Source organism: Delphinus delphis, chromosome 16 (genome assembly GCF_949987515.2).
Source record: "Delphinus delphis chromosome 16, mDelDel1.2, whole genome shotgun sequence".
NCBI lineage: Eukaryota > Metazoa > Chordata > Mammalia > Artiodactyla > Delphinidae > Delphinus > Delphinus delphis.
Window position 1 is genome coordinate 63,972,080 of NC_082698.1, and position 15,072 is coordinate 63,987,151.

A 15,072-nucleotide genomic window follows, 5' to 3' on the forward strand; every position below is an offset into this window, starting at 1 on the left:
CTTACACTGTAAAGCGTGTGTTGGAAATTAATTAAATGACATATATAAGGCCATGGGAGGATTTCCATGCTGCTGAGTAGGAAACAAATACCCCCTGTTCAAAAACATTTACTGAAATTTGAGCCCAAATCAGTTAGCTTTTTCTCCCTAAATCAGATTTTACATAGACGCATGCTATGAAATCTTCTGAAGTCCTTATTGATGCATATACCACACACTAGTGGTGTAAGGCAGCCTCTTGGGTGTGGATCTTAATTAATTTTTTAATATCTGGTCAACATTTCAGTAGTAATAAGACTTTCTCATTTCAAGATTTCATGGACTTGAAAACTGAGCATAAACTCAATAAATAGAAACACCTATTTTTTTTTCTAGTTCTCTTTCTTATTGACTTCAGACCACTTGGGTTTAAATCTTAACCATTTATTGGCTATGTGACCTTGGGAAAATTATTTCACTTTTCTATGGCTGGGTTTCCTAATCTGCAAATGGGGATAATAATAGTACTCACCTCATGGAGGTGTTGTTGGGATTAAATGAGACATGATACATAAGGTGCTTAGAATGGTGCCTGGCATATAGTAAGTTGTCGTGGTTGAGGGAGTTGTTTTGGCCTCACAGTAACACTGTACACTTGGAACTTCATAAATTCATTCTATTCTATTTTTTAAAAATCAATTAATTAATTTATTTTTGGCTGCGTTGGGTCTTCATTGCTGCGCATGGGCTCTCTCTAGCTGCTGCAGGAGCGGGCTACTGTTCCTTGTGGTGCACAAGCTGCTCATTGCAGTGGCTTCTCTTGTTGCAGAGCACGGGCTCTAGGTGTGCAGGCTTCAGTAGTTGTAGCTCGCGGGCTCTAGAGCACAGGCTCAGTAGTTGTGGTGCACGGGCTTAGTTGCTCTGTGGCATGTGGGATCTTCCAGGGCTCGAACCTGTGTCCCCTGCATTGGCAGGCGGATTCTTAACCACTGCACCACCAGGGAAGTCCCCATTCTATTCTATAATTCGCATTATTTTTAAAATATTTTATTTTGAAATGATTTTTAATAGAAGTTTTTGAAGAGCAATTTTAGGTTCATAGCAAAATGGAGGGCAAGATACAGAGATTTCCCATATACCTGCCCCCTCCACTGATGCATAGATTCTCCATTATCCATATTCCCATCAGAGTTACAACTGATGAACCTACATTGACACATCATCATCACCCAAAGTCTATAGTTTACATTATGGTTCACTCTTGGGTTTGTACTTTCTGTGGGTTTGGACAAGTGTATAATGACATTTATCCACCTTATCATAGTGTATCATAGAGAGTAGTTTCTCTGCTCCAAAAATCCTCTGTGCTCCATCTATATTGGAATAATTTTTGGCTTACAGAAAAGTTGCAAACATAATAGAGTTCTTGTATACACTTCACCCAGCTTCCTTAATGTTAACATCATATTTAATGGTAGTATCATTATCAAAATCAGAAAATTAACATTGGTACAATAGTATTAACTTAACCAGTGGTCATCAAGCATTTTTTGTAAAGGACCAGATAGACAGGGTCAGCACTAGGGTGAGGCAAGCAGAGTGCTTATGATGCAAAATTTAAGGAGGCACTAACTCTCAGGGTTTCTGCAAGTGCAGAGACCTGAGAGAGAGTGAGTACTTCCTTAAACCCAGGTGTCCTGCTTGTCTTTTTTTTTTTTTTTTTTTTTGCGTGTGTGGCAAGCGGGATCTTTGTTCCCTGACCAGGGATCGAACCCATGTCCCCTGCATTGGGAACGCAGAGTCTTAACTGCTGGACCGCCACGGAAGTCCCTGTGTGTGTCCTCTTGGTGCTGACCCTGAGATAGCAAATATTTTAGATTTTGCAGGATTTATGGTCTCTGCCACAACCACTCAATTCGGCCATTGTGAGAAAGTAGCTATAGATAACATGTAAATGAATGACCATGGCTGTCTTCCAATAAAACTTTATTTTAAAAACAGGTGGGTGCTTCCCTGGTGGCGCAGTGGTTGAGAGTCCGCCTGCCGATGCAGGGGATACGGGTTCGTGCCCCAGTCTGGGAACATCCTACATGCCACGGAGCCGCTAGGCCCGTGAGCCATGGCCGCTGAGCCTGCGCGTCCAGAGCCTGTGCTCCGCAACGGGAGAGGCCATAACAGTGAGAGGCCCGCGTACAGCAAAAACAAAAAAACAAAAACAAAACAAAACCCAAAAAAAACAACAAAGAAAAAACAACATGTGGTAGGCCAGACTTGGGCTGTGGGCCAGAGTTAGTCAACCCCTGACCTAAAGTATAGGGCTCCTTCCAATTTCATCAATTTTTCTACTGATGCCCTTTTTCTCTTCCAAGATCCAAGCCAGGATCCTTTATTGTACTTAGTTGTCTGGTTCCCTTATTTTCCTCCAAAATGACAATTTTTCATATCTTCCTTGTCTTTCAAGACCTGGACACTTTGAAGAGTAGTGGTGAGTTGTTTTGTAGAATGTCCCTCAATTTTGGTTTGCTTGATCTTTTCCCATGATTAGAGTGAGTTTATGTGTTTTTGGAAAGAACACCACAGAAGTGATGGTGTGCCTTTCCCAGTGCATCATTTCAGGGGTACCTGATATAATATGTCTTATTAACCTTGATCATTTGGTTAAGATGTGTCTGTCAGCTTTCTTCTGCCAGGTTTTTGCAGTGTAGGGTTATTATTTTCCCTTTTGTAATTAACGAATATATTGGTGACAGTTCTTTGAGACCACAGTGTTTCTCCTCAAACGTTCACCCACTGATTTTAGCATCCTTTAGGGAATCTTGCCTATAAGAGTTACTGTTATGGTGTTTGCCTAATGGTGACTTTCTATTTTCCTCATCCGTTTACATTTATTACTTGGAATTCTTCTGTAAAGAAAAGCTACCCCTTCTCCCATATTTACTTACTTATTCAGCTATTTTTGTCACTGTGGATTAATAGATAGTTATTGTATTTTATGGATTTTAACCCAGTATTACCATTGTATATTTTACGGCTCAAATCACTTCTATAGCTCATGTTAATTAATTATCATTTCATTAGAATGATGTAAGATGATCTCTCATGAAATCTACTTCAGGGATATTACTAATATCGGGCGTTTTGTGGGAAAAATCCAGTTTCAAACTAAGTAAATCGAAATGATGGATGTTAACCCACTTATTAAAATGGGTCTTGTCTTTTCTGCAACATATTCTGTAGCATATACATTTCCAGCACATGAATCAATGCATTCTTTTAATGAATAAATCACATTTTCAGAATGCTCCTATTACACTACAGTCATGTTATTTGAAGAATATCTGTCAGTCTATAATCAAGTATTCATTCAACACTTGGCATTGGTCCAGTACTAGACGTGATGGGGGGAGAACAAAACAAAAAAGTGAGACATGGTGCGAGTGTATAAGGAAATTGGCATCCAGTCGAAGAATCAAAGCTCATACACAGGAAACAATTCCAGGACAAATAAGTACTGTGCTGTGCGGTACTGTTTATAAGTGCAACAGGAATTAAGGAAAGAATATCTGAGAAGACTTCAGAGAAGAGATGGGGCATGAAACGATCTTACTTGGTTAAAATTTAAATGCATGGAGGGAGAGTCAGAGGGCATTTGTGTGGCCAGGGAAAAGCTGGAGAAGATCCATTCAAGTGGGAATCAAATTAGTCCTTATTGCACATGAGTATTTCCTGGCACAGAGCAAAATACTATGCTATTAGGATATGGAAAAGATAAGTTTTTAAGTTTTAAAATTTAATTTCTAAAATTAATATATGTTCAATAAAGAAATGAGGAGTATGAAGAGAGCACAGAGAAAAATGCTTAATGTTTGGGAGTATGACATAGGCATGCCAATTATGCATACATATATGCTGTATTTATGTATTATGTAATAAGTACATGTGTATATGTATAAATATATATATATAAATATATATATAAATATAAATATATATATATATATATATATATTTTTTTTTTTTTTTTTTTTTTTCCGGTACGCGGGCCTCCCACCGCCGCGGCCCCTCCCGCCGCAGAGCAACAGGCTCTGGACGCGCAGGCCCAGCGGTCATGGCTCACGGGCATAGCCGCTCTGCGGCATGTGGGATCCTCCCGGACCGGGGCACGAACCCATGTCCCCCGCATCGGCAGGCGGACTCTCAACCACTGCGCCACCAGGGAAGCCCTATATATATTTTTTTGTATGTGTTTGGAGTCAGACTGTCTGAGTTGAAATCCTGGCTTTGCCACTTAGTAGCTCTGTGACTTTGGAAAAATTACTTAACTTTCCTATGTCTTGGTTTCCTAATCTGCAAAATGGGAATAATAATAGTACCCACCTCATAGAATTGCTGTGGGAATTAAATGAGATGCTATATATAAAGTACTTAGAACAGTGCCTGGCACAGAGTAGGTCTCAATAAATCTTAGCTATTATTATCATTATCTTTATTTTACATATTCACATGTTATGTAATTCCTTTTGAGAAAACATTAAGGTTTTATACCGTACATAATACTTTGTAGCTTACCTTTTCTCATAGAACGCATTATATAAATTTCTCAGATTATTGTCTTCTACTAAAAGATGATTTTTTTAATGACTGCAAAATATCCCATCTTAAAGCTATATTACAATTAACGTTAACAAATATCCTATTACTAGGCACATAGGTTTTTGTTTAAAATGTATAACTTTTCAATTTAATTACTTAATGAATTTATTTTTGGCTGCATTGGGTCTTTGTTGCTGCATGTGGGTTTTCTCTAGTTGCGGCAAGCGGGGGCTACTCTTTGTTGCGGTGTGCAGGATTCTCATTGCGGTGGCTTCTCTTGTTGCAGAGCATGGGTTCTAGGTGCACAGGTTTCCGTATTTGTGGCACGTGGGCTCAGTAGTTGTGGCTCGCCGGCTCTAGAGTGCAGGCTCAGTAGTTGTGGCTCACGGGCCCAGCCGCTCCGCGGCATGTGGGATCTTCCCAGACTGGGGCATGAACCCGTGTCCCCTGCATCGGCAGGCGGACTCTCAACCAATGCGCCACCAGGGAAGCCCTGTCAGGTGGATTCTTAACCACTGCATCACCAGGGAAGCCCTAAAGTGTATAACTTTTAATTCATTGAACTTTCTTATAACTAAATCCATTTCCTACCTCTGATTATCCTCTTAGCCAAATTCCTAGAATTGAAATTGAACTGAAGAGTATGAAAAAAATTACAGGATTAAAAAAATTTTTTTAATTTATTTTCTTGGCCGTGCTACCTGTCTTGTGGGATCTTAGTTCCCCGACCAGGCATCGAACCTGGGCCCTTGGCAGTGAAAGCGTGGAGTCCTAACCACTGGACCGCCAGGGAATTCCCAAGGATTTTTATATATGTGTATATCCCAATTGATTTCCAGAAAATGTGAACCATTTACGTCCTCACCAGGAAAGCATGAGAGAGTTCATTTCTTTGCACCCTCAGTGACACTGGTCATGATCATCCCGTGGATGTTTTATTTAATTATGTGTAAAGTTGAACCTTTTTTGTATGTTTATTGGCCAATAGGGTAGGCAGCTTTCCAGACCATTGGACATTGGGTCTGGAAGGCAAGATTCAGAGGACCTTGACATGGAGAGCCTCACTTGTCCATGGGCCACACTTGGGGTGGTGATGCCAGGAGATAAATAGAACATGCCCAAGACAAACTAAGCCTCTTTACTGGTTAGTTTACCCAGAACCAGCCGTACATAGGAGATTTGTAATAAACTTTGTGACAATAAAACTATGAAAAGTAATGAAAGACAGATATGGATTATTCTTAATTTTTAAAGATGGGATAGGAATTAAAAAATAAAACAAAACCCCCAAACTTTCTACCTTTGATAGATAGGTATAATTTTATCCATTTGTATTATTAAATCCCCCCAAAATATATACATAAATATGTATATAAGTGTGTAAAAATGTGTCTTGAAGGATTCTGTTACCTTAGGGGAAAAGGAGTAAAGGTTTTTTTAAAAAAATTCTGTATTGATAGAAATTTTTTCAAACAGAGTTCGTGAGTATTCATAAATTACTTGTTAATTAAAAATGCTTACTACTAGGGCTTCCCTGGTGGCACAGTGGTTGACAGTCCGCCTGCCGATGCAGGGGACACGGGGTCGTGCACCGGTCCGGGAAGATCCCACATGCCGCGGAGCAGCTGGGCCCGTGAGCCATGGCCGCCGAGCCTGCGCGTCCGGAGCCTGTGCTCCGCAACAGGAGAGGCCACGACAGTGAGAGGTCCGCGTACCGCAAAAAAAAAAAAAAAAAAAAAAAAGCTTACTACTAGATTCTTTAAAATTTTTAAAATATAAAAACAAGCCCCAATCTCAATTTTCTTCATTCTATTAGCAGGTTATGGTGACTAAGGGGTAAAGGGAGCACCCAGGAAGAGGAAACATAATTAATTACAGCTCTTACTAGGAAATATATCTCTTCCTGTTATTCCAAGTGTTTCCCAGTACATGCTTAACATGGAAAAGAGTAGAGATATCAGTCTGGGCTTTAAACATATTCATATCTAATACAGCCTGTCTTTGATTGTAAAAGTGAAGATTTTTTTATGAGAATTGATTAAGGATGACGTGGAGCTGATAAAAATGTTTTTCCCATGAATCTTCTGACAATACTGAGCTGAACTGCTTGAGAATTCATTTCTCAAACAAGAGGCAATTTGCTTTCATTAATTCATGTATAGTAAATATAGTACTTGATAATAGGTCCCTAAGTCTGAAGAATTCGGCCACATAAAACAGTGGTTACGATTATTAGATTTGAATTCCATCTGCTTAGTTAACAAAAAACTCAGCTTCTGAGTAATAGTAATAAGCTAAATGAGTTCAAGTTACTTAACCACTGACATTTAATAATAGCTACTATTATTGAGTTCTTACTGTGATTGGGCTTTGTGTTAAGTGCTCGACTTATTCATGAAACGTAAAGATGAGGGAACCTAGGCACATAGAAATTACACAACTTGCCTAAAATCTCAGGGTAGAACTGGGATTTAAAACAAAGTAATCAGAATCCAAGAGCCACATAACCACTGTTGTATCCTGCTGTTGACATTGCAATTATAATTAATGAAGCCAAGGCTTGATAATTCATGATAATAAGGATTAGATGGGTGAGTGAAATCAAATAAAATCATAAATTGCCCTCAAATCTCATTTTAGTTTGGGTTGAAGTTTCTGTTTTCCCAATCAAAATCTCTAACCAAACTGTTTATTGGTAACAAAATTATCAGGTTTATCCTTTTTTTAAAAATTGTGAAAAATTTTTCCTTCCAATTTTATTGAGATATAATTGACATATAGCACTGTATAAGTTTGAAGTGTACAGCATAGTATTTGACTTACATACATCATGAAATGATTACCACAGTAAGTTTATTGAACATCCATCATCTACATAAATATGAAATTAAAGAAATAGAAATTTTTTTCCTTCTGATGAGAACTCTTAGGATTTACTTTCTTAACACCCTTCATATATAACATACAGTAGTGTTAATTATATTTATCATGTTGTACATTGCATCTCTAGTACTTATTTTATAACTGGAAGTTTGTACCTTTTGACTACATTTATCTAACCTCCTAATTCCCAACTGTGAAATTCTTAATAAAAAAGAAAAGGGCCAAAAGGCAGACAGAAAGAACTTTATAATGGGTAATTTATAAACTGGATAGTCTTTTTTTTTAATTGATTTTTTAAAATTTAATTAAATTTAATTTTTTTGGCCACACCACATGGCATGCAGGATCTTAGTTCCCCGACCAGGGATTGAACCCATGCCCCCTGCAAAGGAAGCTCAGAGTCTTAATCACTGGAATGCCAAGGAAGTCCCTGGATAGTCATCTTGAATAATGGTTGGTGGCTAAGCATCCTTAGAAGAACTCGGATGTGTAAACTCACCTTTCATATATTCTTAGGATAAACCTATCTGACCATTTTTGACATTTGAACTCATAGATGTCTTGGGCCATCATCTAAATACAGTAGCAAGTTTAATTGTCATCACAGACTACTATTTGAATAGGAACTTTTACTGGATACTTTCTGAATTTTGTTATTGAGAAAATAATTTCTTAAGAGTAAAAAGTCAAAATACAAATATAGGGATCAAAATAAAAAGTTGGGTGATCATGGCTTTTTTGGGAAAAACTGACACCCAACTTCTTCCTTCATTCCATTCAAATTGGATTCCTTATTTTATTTATTTATTTATTTTGCGGGACGCGGGCCTCTCACTGTTGTGGCTTCTCCCGTTGCGGAGCACAGGCTCCGGAAGCGCAGGCTCAGCGGCCGTGGCTCACGGGCCCAGCTGCTCCGCGGCATGTGGGATCTTCCTGGACCGGGGCACGAACCCGTGTCCCCTGCATTGGCAGGTGGACTCTCAACCACTGCGCCACCAGGGGAGCCCTGGATTCCTTATTTTAAACATTGATTTTTCTTTTAGGCTGAACAAATCCTGGCAGAATTTAAGGTCAGGGCCCTGGAATGTCACCCTGACAAGCATCCTGAAAACTCCAAAGCTGGTAAGTATTTAATAATGGCTGTTTCTCATGAAAATGTAGAGCATAGAGATCTACAATGGCTTTAATAGTAACTTCATTTTCTTTTATCTATTTACACTCAAAATTATTCTTTCATTCAATGCCAAAGAATATTTTTGCACTATCAGATGGAAGGTGAGGAGGGAATTGAGTAAGGTCTATCTTTCTAACAGTAGTCATTTGATATTCATTTATCTTTCTGCTATAATGTTCTGCTTCATGGTTTCAAATCTGCCCAGTTTATGCTTTATTTCACCAGTTCTCAAATGTTAACATGACTTAAATATGTTTGTAACCAGGTGGCTGTCTTGATGAGAACCTTGCTGTGTTTTCTTCATTTTGAAGACCTGGATAGGTCCATATATATTATATAATAATATATTCGCACATTTGTTTTTTCTTTATCATATTTTACATTTCATGATCATAAATCTATGCATAAATGCTTTTGTGTATCTCAGCTTGAAAAAATACAAGCAAACCAATAATCCTTCCTTAACCTGTTGCCCTCCTGCTCCTTCCCTATCTCTTGCCTTCCCTTTAGAGCCAAACTTCCTGAAAAAGAAGTCCACAGTTGGTATCTCTACTTCCCTTTTGCCCTTTTCAATTTATCCCAGTCTTCCTCCTCACCTTTCTAGGAAACAGTTTTTGTAATAGTCACTAAGGACTTCCTGGCTGCCAAATTCAATGGCCTACATTGCAGTCCTTACCTTCCCTGAGCTTGCATCAGAATTTGGCACTATTGACCATGATCACCTTTTTTTTTTTTTTTTTTTTTTTTTGCGGTACGCAGGCCTCTCACTGTTGTGGCCTCTCCCGTTGCGGAGCACAGGCTCCGGACGCGCAGGCTCAGCGGCCATGGCTCACGGGCCCAGCTGCTCCGTGGCATGTGGGATCTTCCTGGACCGGGGCACAAACCCGTGTCCCGTGCATCGGCAGGCGGACTCCCAACCACTGCGCCACTAGGGAAGCCCCATGCTCACCTTCCTGACACTCCTTTTTCTTAGCTACCAGGATACGTACGCCCTTATGCTTTTCCTCCTACTTCTTGGGCTGCTCTTTCTGTCTCCTTTGTGACTTCCTTCCCTTCTGTCCTAAGGTTCCCTTCTAAACTCTCTTCTGGGTTTACTCCCCATTTTTTCTCTGGAGTTTTGTCCAAGTCTGTGGTTTCAATCATCAGCTACTTGTTGATGGCTCTCCAATCTATCCTTAACTCAGTTCTCATTCCTCAGTTTCAGACTGTAGCTTCACCTGCTTCTTGGAAATCTCCTTTTGGAGACAATTCAAAGTCACTCTGTGAAAAACTGGACTTGTTATTCATCCTCCTCTCACCTCTTAAAATCATGCTCATTTTTCTATGTTTCCCCATCTCAATAAATGGCACCACCATTCATTCAGTTGGTCAGGCAAAAACCTGTCTCCTTCCTCTGCCTCACATCTACATCTGATTGACTACCAAATGCTGGTGATTTGCCTTCCGCATCTCTCTCCTGTAGGTCCTCTTCCCTCCATCCTCAGAGCCACTGCGGTAGGTAAGCCACTATCATTTCATGCCTGAATCCTTACAGGACTCTAATTGCTTCACACTGCAAATAGTGGTCTTTCTTTCTAGTTATGGAAAGAAATGAAAGATTTAATATGTATAAAACAGTACAAAGAATCCTATAACAAATGCCCGTGTGTGTATCACACAGCTTAAAACTTTACCAGTGCAGTTGAAATCTCTTGTGTATTCCTACCCTGATTTTACCCTCAGGGTAGGTAATACTATCTTAAATTTGATGACTGTGTTTACTATATGTGTATACTATAGGTATGTGTATAGTATGTGTATACATGTGATTTTTCTATAAGGAAAATATTATGATTAAGACCTGTCTACAACTCCATATTTCACAAATGGTAAGACCCAACCCCTCTTCATTAAAAAAATTTTTTACCTTATCGTAAATCTCTTAATTAATTTTCTATAGAAATCACTGATCCCTTTGATTTGTATAAACAAGTCATTTTCCAATGTATGAAGTCATCTTTTGTTAGATACTTAACCATTATTTCTGCTCATTTGACCCTCCTCCTTTTTCTTGGCCACGACACATGGCTTTCAGGATCTTAGTTCCCTGACCAGGGATTGAAGCCAGGCCCCCTGCAGTGGAAGCATGGAATCCTAATCACTGGGCCACCAGGGAAGTCCCTCCCCTTTTTCATTAAGGCAATGTGAACAAATCATAAGTGTAAACCTGATAAATTTTTGTCCACATATAACCAGTTTAACCACTGCCCAGATGAAGATGTAGAACATTTCCACCACCCCAGGGAAAGTCCCTTTTCATATCCTGTTCAATGTCAGCACCCTCTCCCATTTTTGGATCTTATCATCATTGATTAGTTTTGCCTAGTTTTGAATTTCATGTAAATGGAATCATACAGTATGTATTCTTTTGCATGTAGCTTCTTTCGCTTTACCTTACGTCTGTGATATTTGCCCGTATTGTACGTGTAGCGATAGCTCATTCTTTGCCATTGCTGGGCCTTTAGGTACAAGCCCCTTCATGTTGTGCTCCCCCCACTTATCTCTATCCTCATTTTCTCTCCACCACCATGCTTACAACCCCATGTTTCAGCCACTCACAACTACCTTGGTTCCTTGATGTGCCCTGCTCTCCACTCTTTAGACCTTTATGTCTATTGCTTTCTCTGCCTGGAACATCCCCGAGGCCTGCCCACCTCCCTGCCCTGCTTTTGATTGGTTGGGTCATGCTCCTGATTCAGGTCTCAGCCTAGCCATCACTTCCTCTGGGATTTATGTGTGCCCCAGCTACCCAGAGCACCCTGCGTATACGTCAGGTGGCCAACTGTGTATCATATTGTCCTCTTGTCGACAATTTGCTTATTAGTCGTACTGGAAGCTCAGTGAGCCTGGCTTCCTGCTTATCTCCTTCAAAGTGGTATGCCTTGCACCGAGCACAGCACCTGCAGTGGAGGACAGCTACTTTGTGCACATAATTTCTTGAATGAGTGAAAGAATGAACTTGTGAACATTTCTGTAGGAGACATATGAATTACCTCTCTAAACTAGAGTTAATATTAAGATAGATGTCGTAGCATAAAAGTATAAAAATTTGATAAACACTTAAAAAACCCACCACCACAGATTATTCTTTAACTGGGTTCCTCTCCAGTAAAGCACGGCTTTGAGTTGTTTTTCTGTCCCCAGCAAACAGTTTCTACTCAGGGCGCATGATGAATCATTGTGCGATCATTGCCATTCTAGTGGCCATAGTGTTGGGAGTTTTCATGTACGGGCTACCACAAGGCTTGTTCAGAGAAACACTGGACTGTGTAAATATTGTTTAAAATGAAAGGGTACACAGACATCAATATCTTCCCTTGTAAGGCTTGCAGTAGATAGATGATTCAACCTTTGGGTAGAAATTGCTTTGAAATCTGTTTAAGCATCCATTTCCTTAATTTGGATTAATATGGCTTTCTGAACGTTTAAGTGGTTCTTTACACACTTGGAGAAGGGTTAAGGTTACTGATAAAAATATTTTAAAATGTGAAACAAAAATTCACCCTGATGCTGATTTTAGCTTGACTGAAATCCAGAATATATTGGACAGATTTTGAAACATATTTCATTAAGGTGAAAGGCTAAGCCTTTAGAACAACTGCAGGTAGAAGAAATTAAACTTGTATATACACTTTTTTGGTTTGCTAAATGTAGTCTCAACCGCTGCCACTGAAATGACTGATTTGGTAGCATGACGGAGTAGTAGATATGAACACAGGTTTGTCTGTCTGGATTGCTCCTAGCTCCCACTTATGAGCTAGTTGATTTTGGGCAACCTCTTTGAGCCTCAACATACTTCTAGGTAGAATGGGTAGACTAATAGCATATTATTACTTCATGTGTTTGCTGTGAGGATTAAATGATGTATCTTGCATGTAGGAAGAACTCAATGAATGTTGGCAATTATGAGTCAGTGGACTTTCTTTCCTTGTTTTTATGCAGCATTCCAAGATAAAAATTTAACAAAATGGGATAGTTTTCTCTTTGTAAGTAAACATTAGATCGTTCTCACTCTCATTAAAAAAAAATCTAAATCTAAGGCTTTTAGAGATCTTTGCTCTGCAGTTGTGGGTGATGTAGGCAGGACTGGTTGTGCTATAGAAATTGTGTCACTGAGATCAAAAGCCTCTGGCTGGTACTCATGCCAGTCCTATGTGCACATAACAGTAATGGTTTCAGGCCAATGCTTTATTAACTTCTCTTTGAGCCTGAAGAAAGGGATTTCAAACTAAATTAAGGACCCGTGAAATGGTATTTTTGTTATTGATTTGCAGGCTTCAAAGACATTTGAATATTTGAAGAAGGGGAACTCTTTGTCTCTTACTCACTGAAATATTTCGATGTTTCAATGTTTTCGTACTTTAAAATCTCTTTATTGCTTTTTCCCCCTTGGAATAAAAATAACATACAGTGTTAAATAATGTTGAAAGTGAAAGTCTGCTCTTATCTCTTTTTGCTAGAGAACCACTATTAACAGTTGGTGTATTTTCCTCCAGATTGTTTTCAAAGCATGTCCTGATATCATATTATTATTATTATTTCTCAAGTAATTGTAAGTGGTCTACATTTAAATTGTGGCTATAATAATAATAATACAAATTATACTATGAAATATGAATTAAAAGAACCTCGTATTTTCAAAGTACACCTAGGAGTTAAATCAGAATGTCTCTTAAAGGTTCCATCATCATTTGCTTGTATAAGCTTATAAAATGAGATCTCTCTTCCCAGAACTGGTATATGTTTATCTTGTATGATTCATTTGATTAGTGGATATATTAAAGGACAAATATAAATCCAAACTCATTTTTATTAAATGTGGTGAAGGATATGGAACAAGGAAAAGGCCACCTAACAGGAAAGGTAAGGTCTCTTTTGCTTTCTGCTTATCAACTGCTGTTGAGGGATTGATATTAGAATAATTCTTTCATTCCGGAAACTCTGGAAAATGAGGCCAACAATAATGTGCAAACAGAAGGTAAATCATAGATAAAAATGTAAACCTTTACAGCCTCTGCTCTAGTAGTAACTGGCATGTGCATCCATGGTGATAATTTAATGAGCTTTTTATCCCGTTGGAAAAAGTGACACGTCATTTATACATCGGGACATTTATACTGTCGTCAGCAACAGGAAGGATTTTACTCACTGGAGCTAGCAGCTATTGCAAGATGTTTTTTATGTGTTTGTTTTCCTCAGCTTTTTTTTTTTTTTTTTTTTTGCGGTACGCAGGCCTCTCACTGCTGTGGCCTCTCCCGTTGCGGAGCACAGGCTCCGGACGCGCAGGCTCAGTGGCCATGGCTCACAGGCCCAGACGCTCCGCGGCATGTGGGATCTTCCCGGACCGGGGCACGAACCCGCGACACCTGAATCGGCAGGTGGACTGTCAACCACTGCGCCATCAGGGAAGCCCCTTCCTTAGCTTTTAATAACCCCATCTTTAGGGTCTTCCCTTTAATCTATTAATTGCTACTACCTCCAGCAGTGATATTAAATATTCAATGACCTATTACGTACCTGTGCTGCCCAGCTTTGGACAGGGTCCTGGAGGTGCCCTGCCATGGTTGGCAGTACCTCTGGCTGCTGGAGGAACACTTGAAGTGGTGGTGTTTGGGGGATTAAAGCTCAGGAACAGCAGCTCTGTACCAACTGAGGTACAGAAGTATTTCAGTAGTTTCACAATTGGTATGGTGGTACCATCAGTATTGACTGTACATTTGCCCTAACGTCTTCTGTACCAGAGGATATTGACTACTTCCCGTGAGGTATTTTTAAGCACCATCAGGATAATTTTAATTATTTTTCCCAGTTATACTATTAAAACGTGCCTAATTCACAAAATGTTTTAAGGGCATGTGTCATTTCTTTGGTGCTTAGAGCTCAGGGAATAGCATTATATGAATATCTTTATATTCACATCCAAATTGGAAGCATTCACTCATTCATTCATTGAACAAATACTTTTTGAGCACCTACGACACTGCTCTAGTACAAGGGATGCAGCAGAAACAAAACAAAGTCTCTGCCTTCATGGGGTTTGTATTCTCATGGAGGAGATAGATCATAAACAAATAACTATATATAATGTCAGGGGGTACTATGAAGAAAAGTAAAGCAGGGCAACGGAGATAAAGGAATGGGGCTGATGGAGTGGGCAGTTATTTTATGTAGCATGGTCAGAGAAAACTCCATCGACAAGACAACATCTGACCTGACATCTGGAGGAAGTAAGTCATGTGAGTGCTTGGGGTGAAAGCCTTCTCGGTAGAAAGGACAGCAAGTGCCAAGTCCTGGGGCTGGAGTGTGTCTGGTGTACTCAAGGAACATCAGGGAACCTACTATGGCTGTAGCAAGGGAGATGGGAAAAATAGGAGAAATAGGAGGGGACTTTCCTGGTGGTCCAG

General features: G+C 39.5%; 1 protein-coding gene across 1 annotated transcript in view; it reads left to right on the forward strand.

Annotated features, from left to right (window-relative positions):
• Positions 1 to 15,072, forward strand: part of DNAJC12 (DnaJ heat shock protein family (Hsp40) member C12) — a 34,112-nt gene that overhangs the window by 2,241 nt on the left and 16,799 nt on the right. The window contains exon 2 of the mRNA XM_060033756.1: positions 8,499 to 8,577. Within this exon, the coding sequence (XP_059889739.1) occupies positions 8,499 to 8,577 (79 nt within the window). The remainder of the gene's footprint in view (positions 1 to 8,498; positions 8,578 to 15,072) is intronic.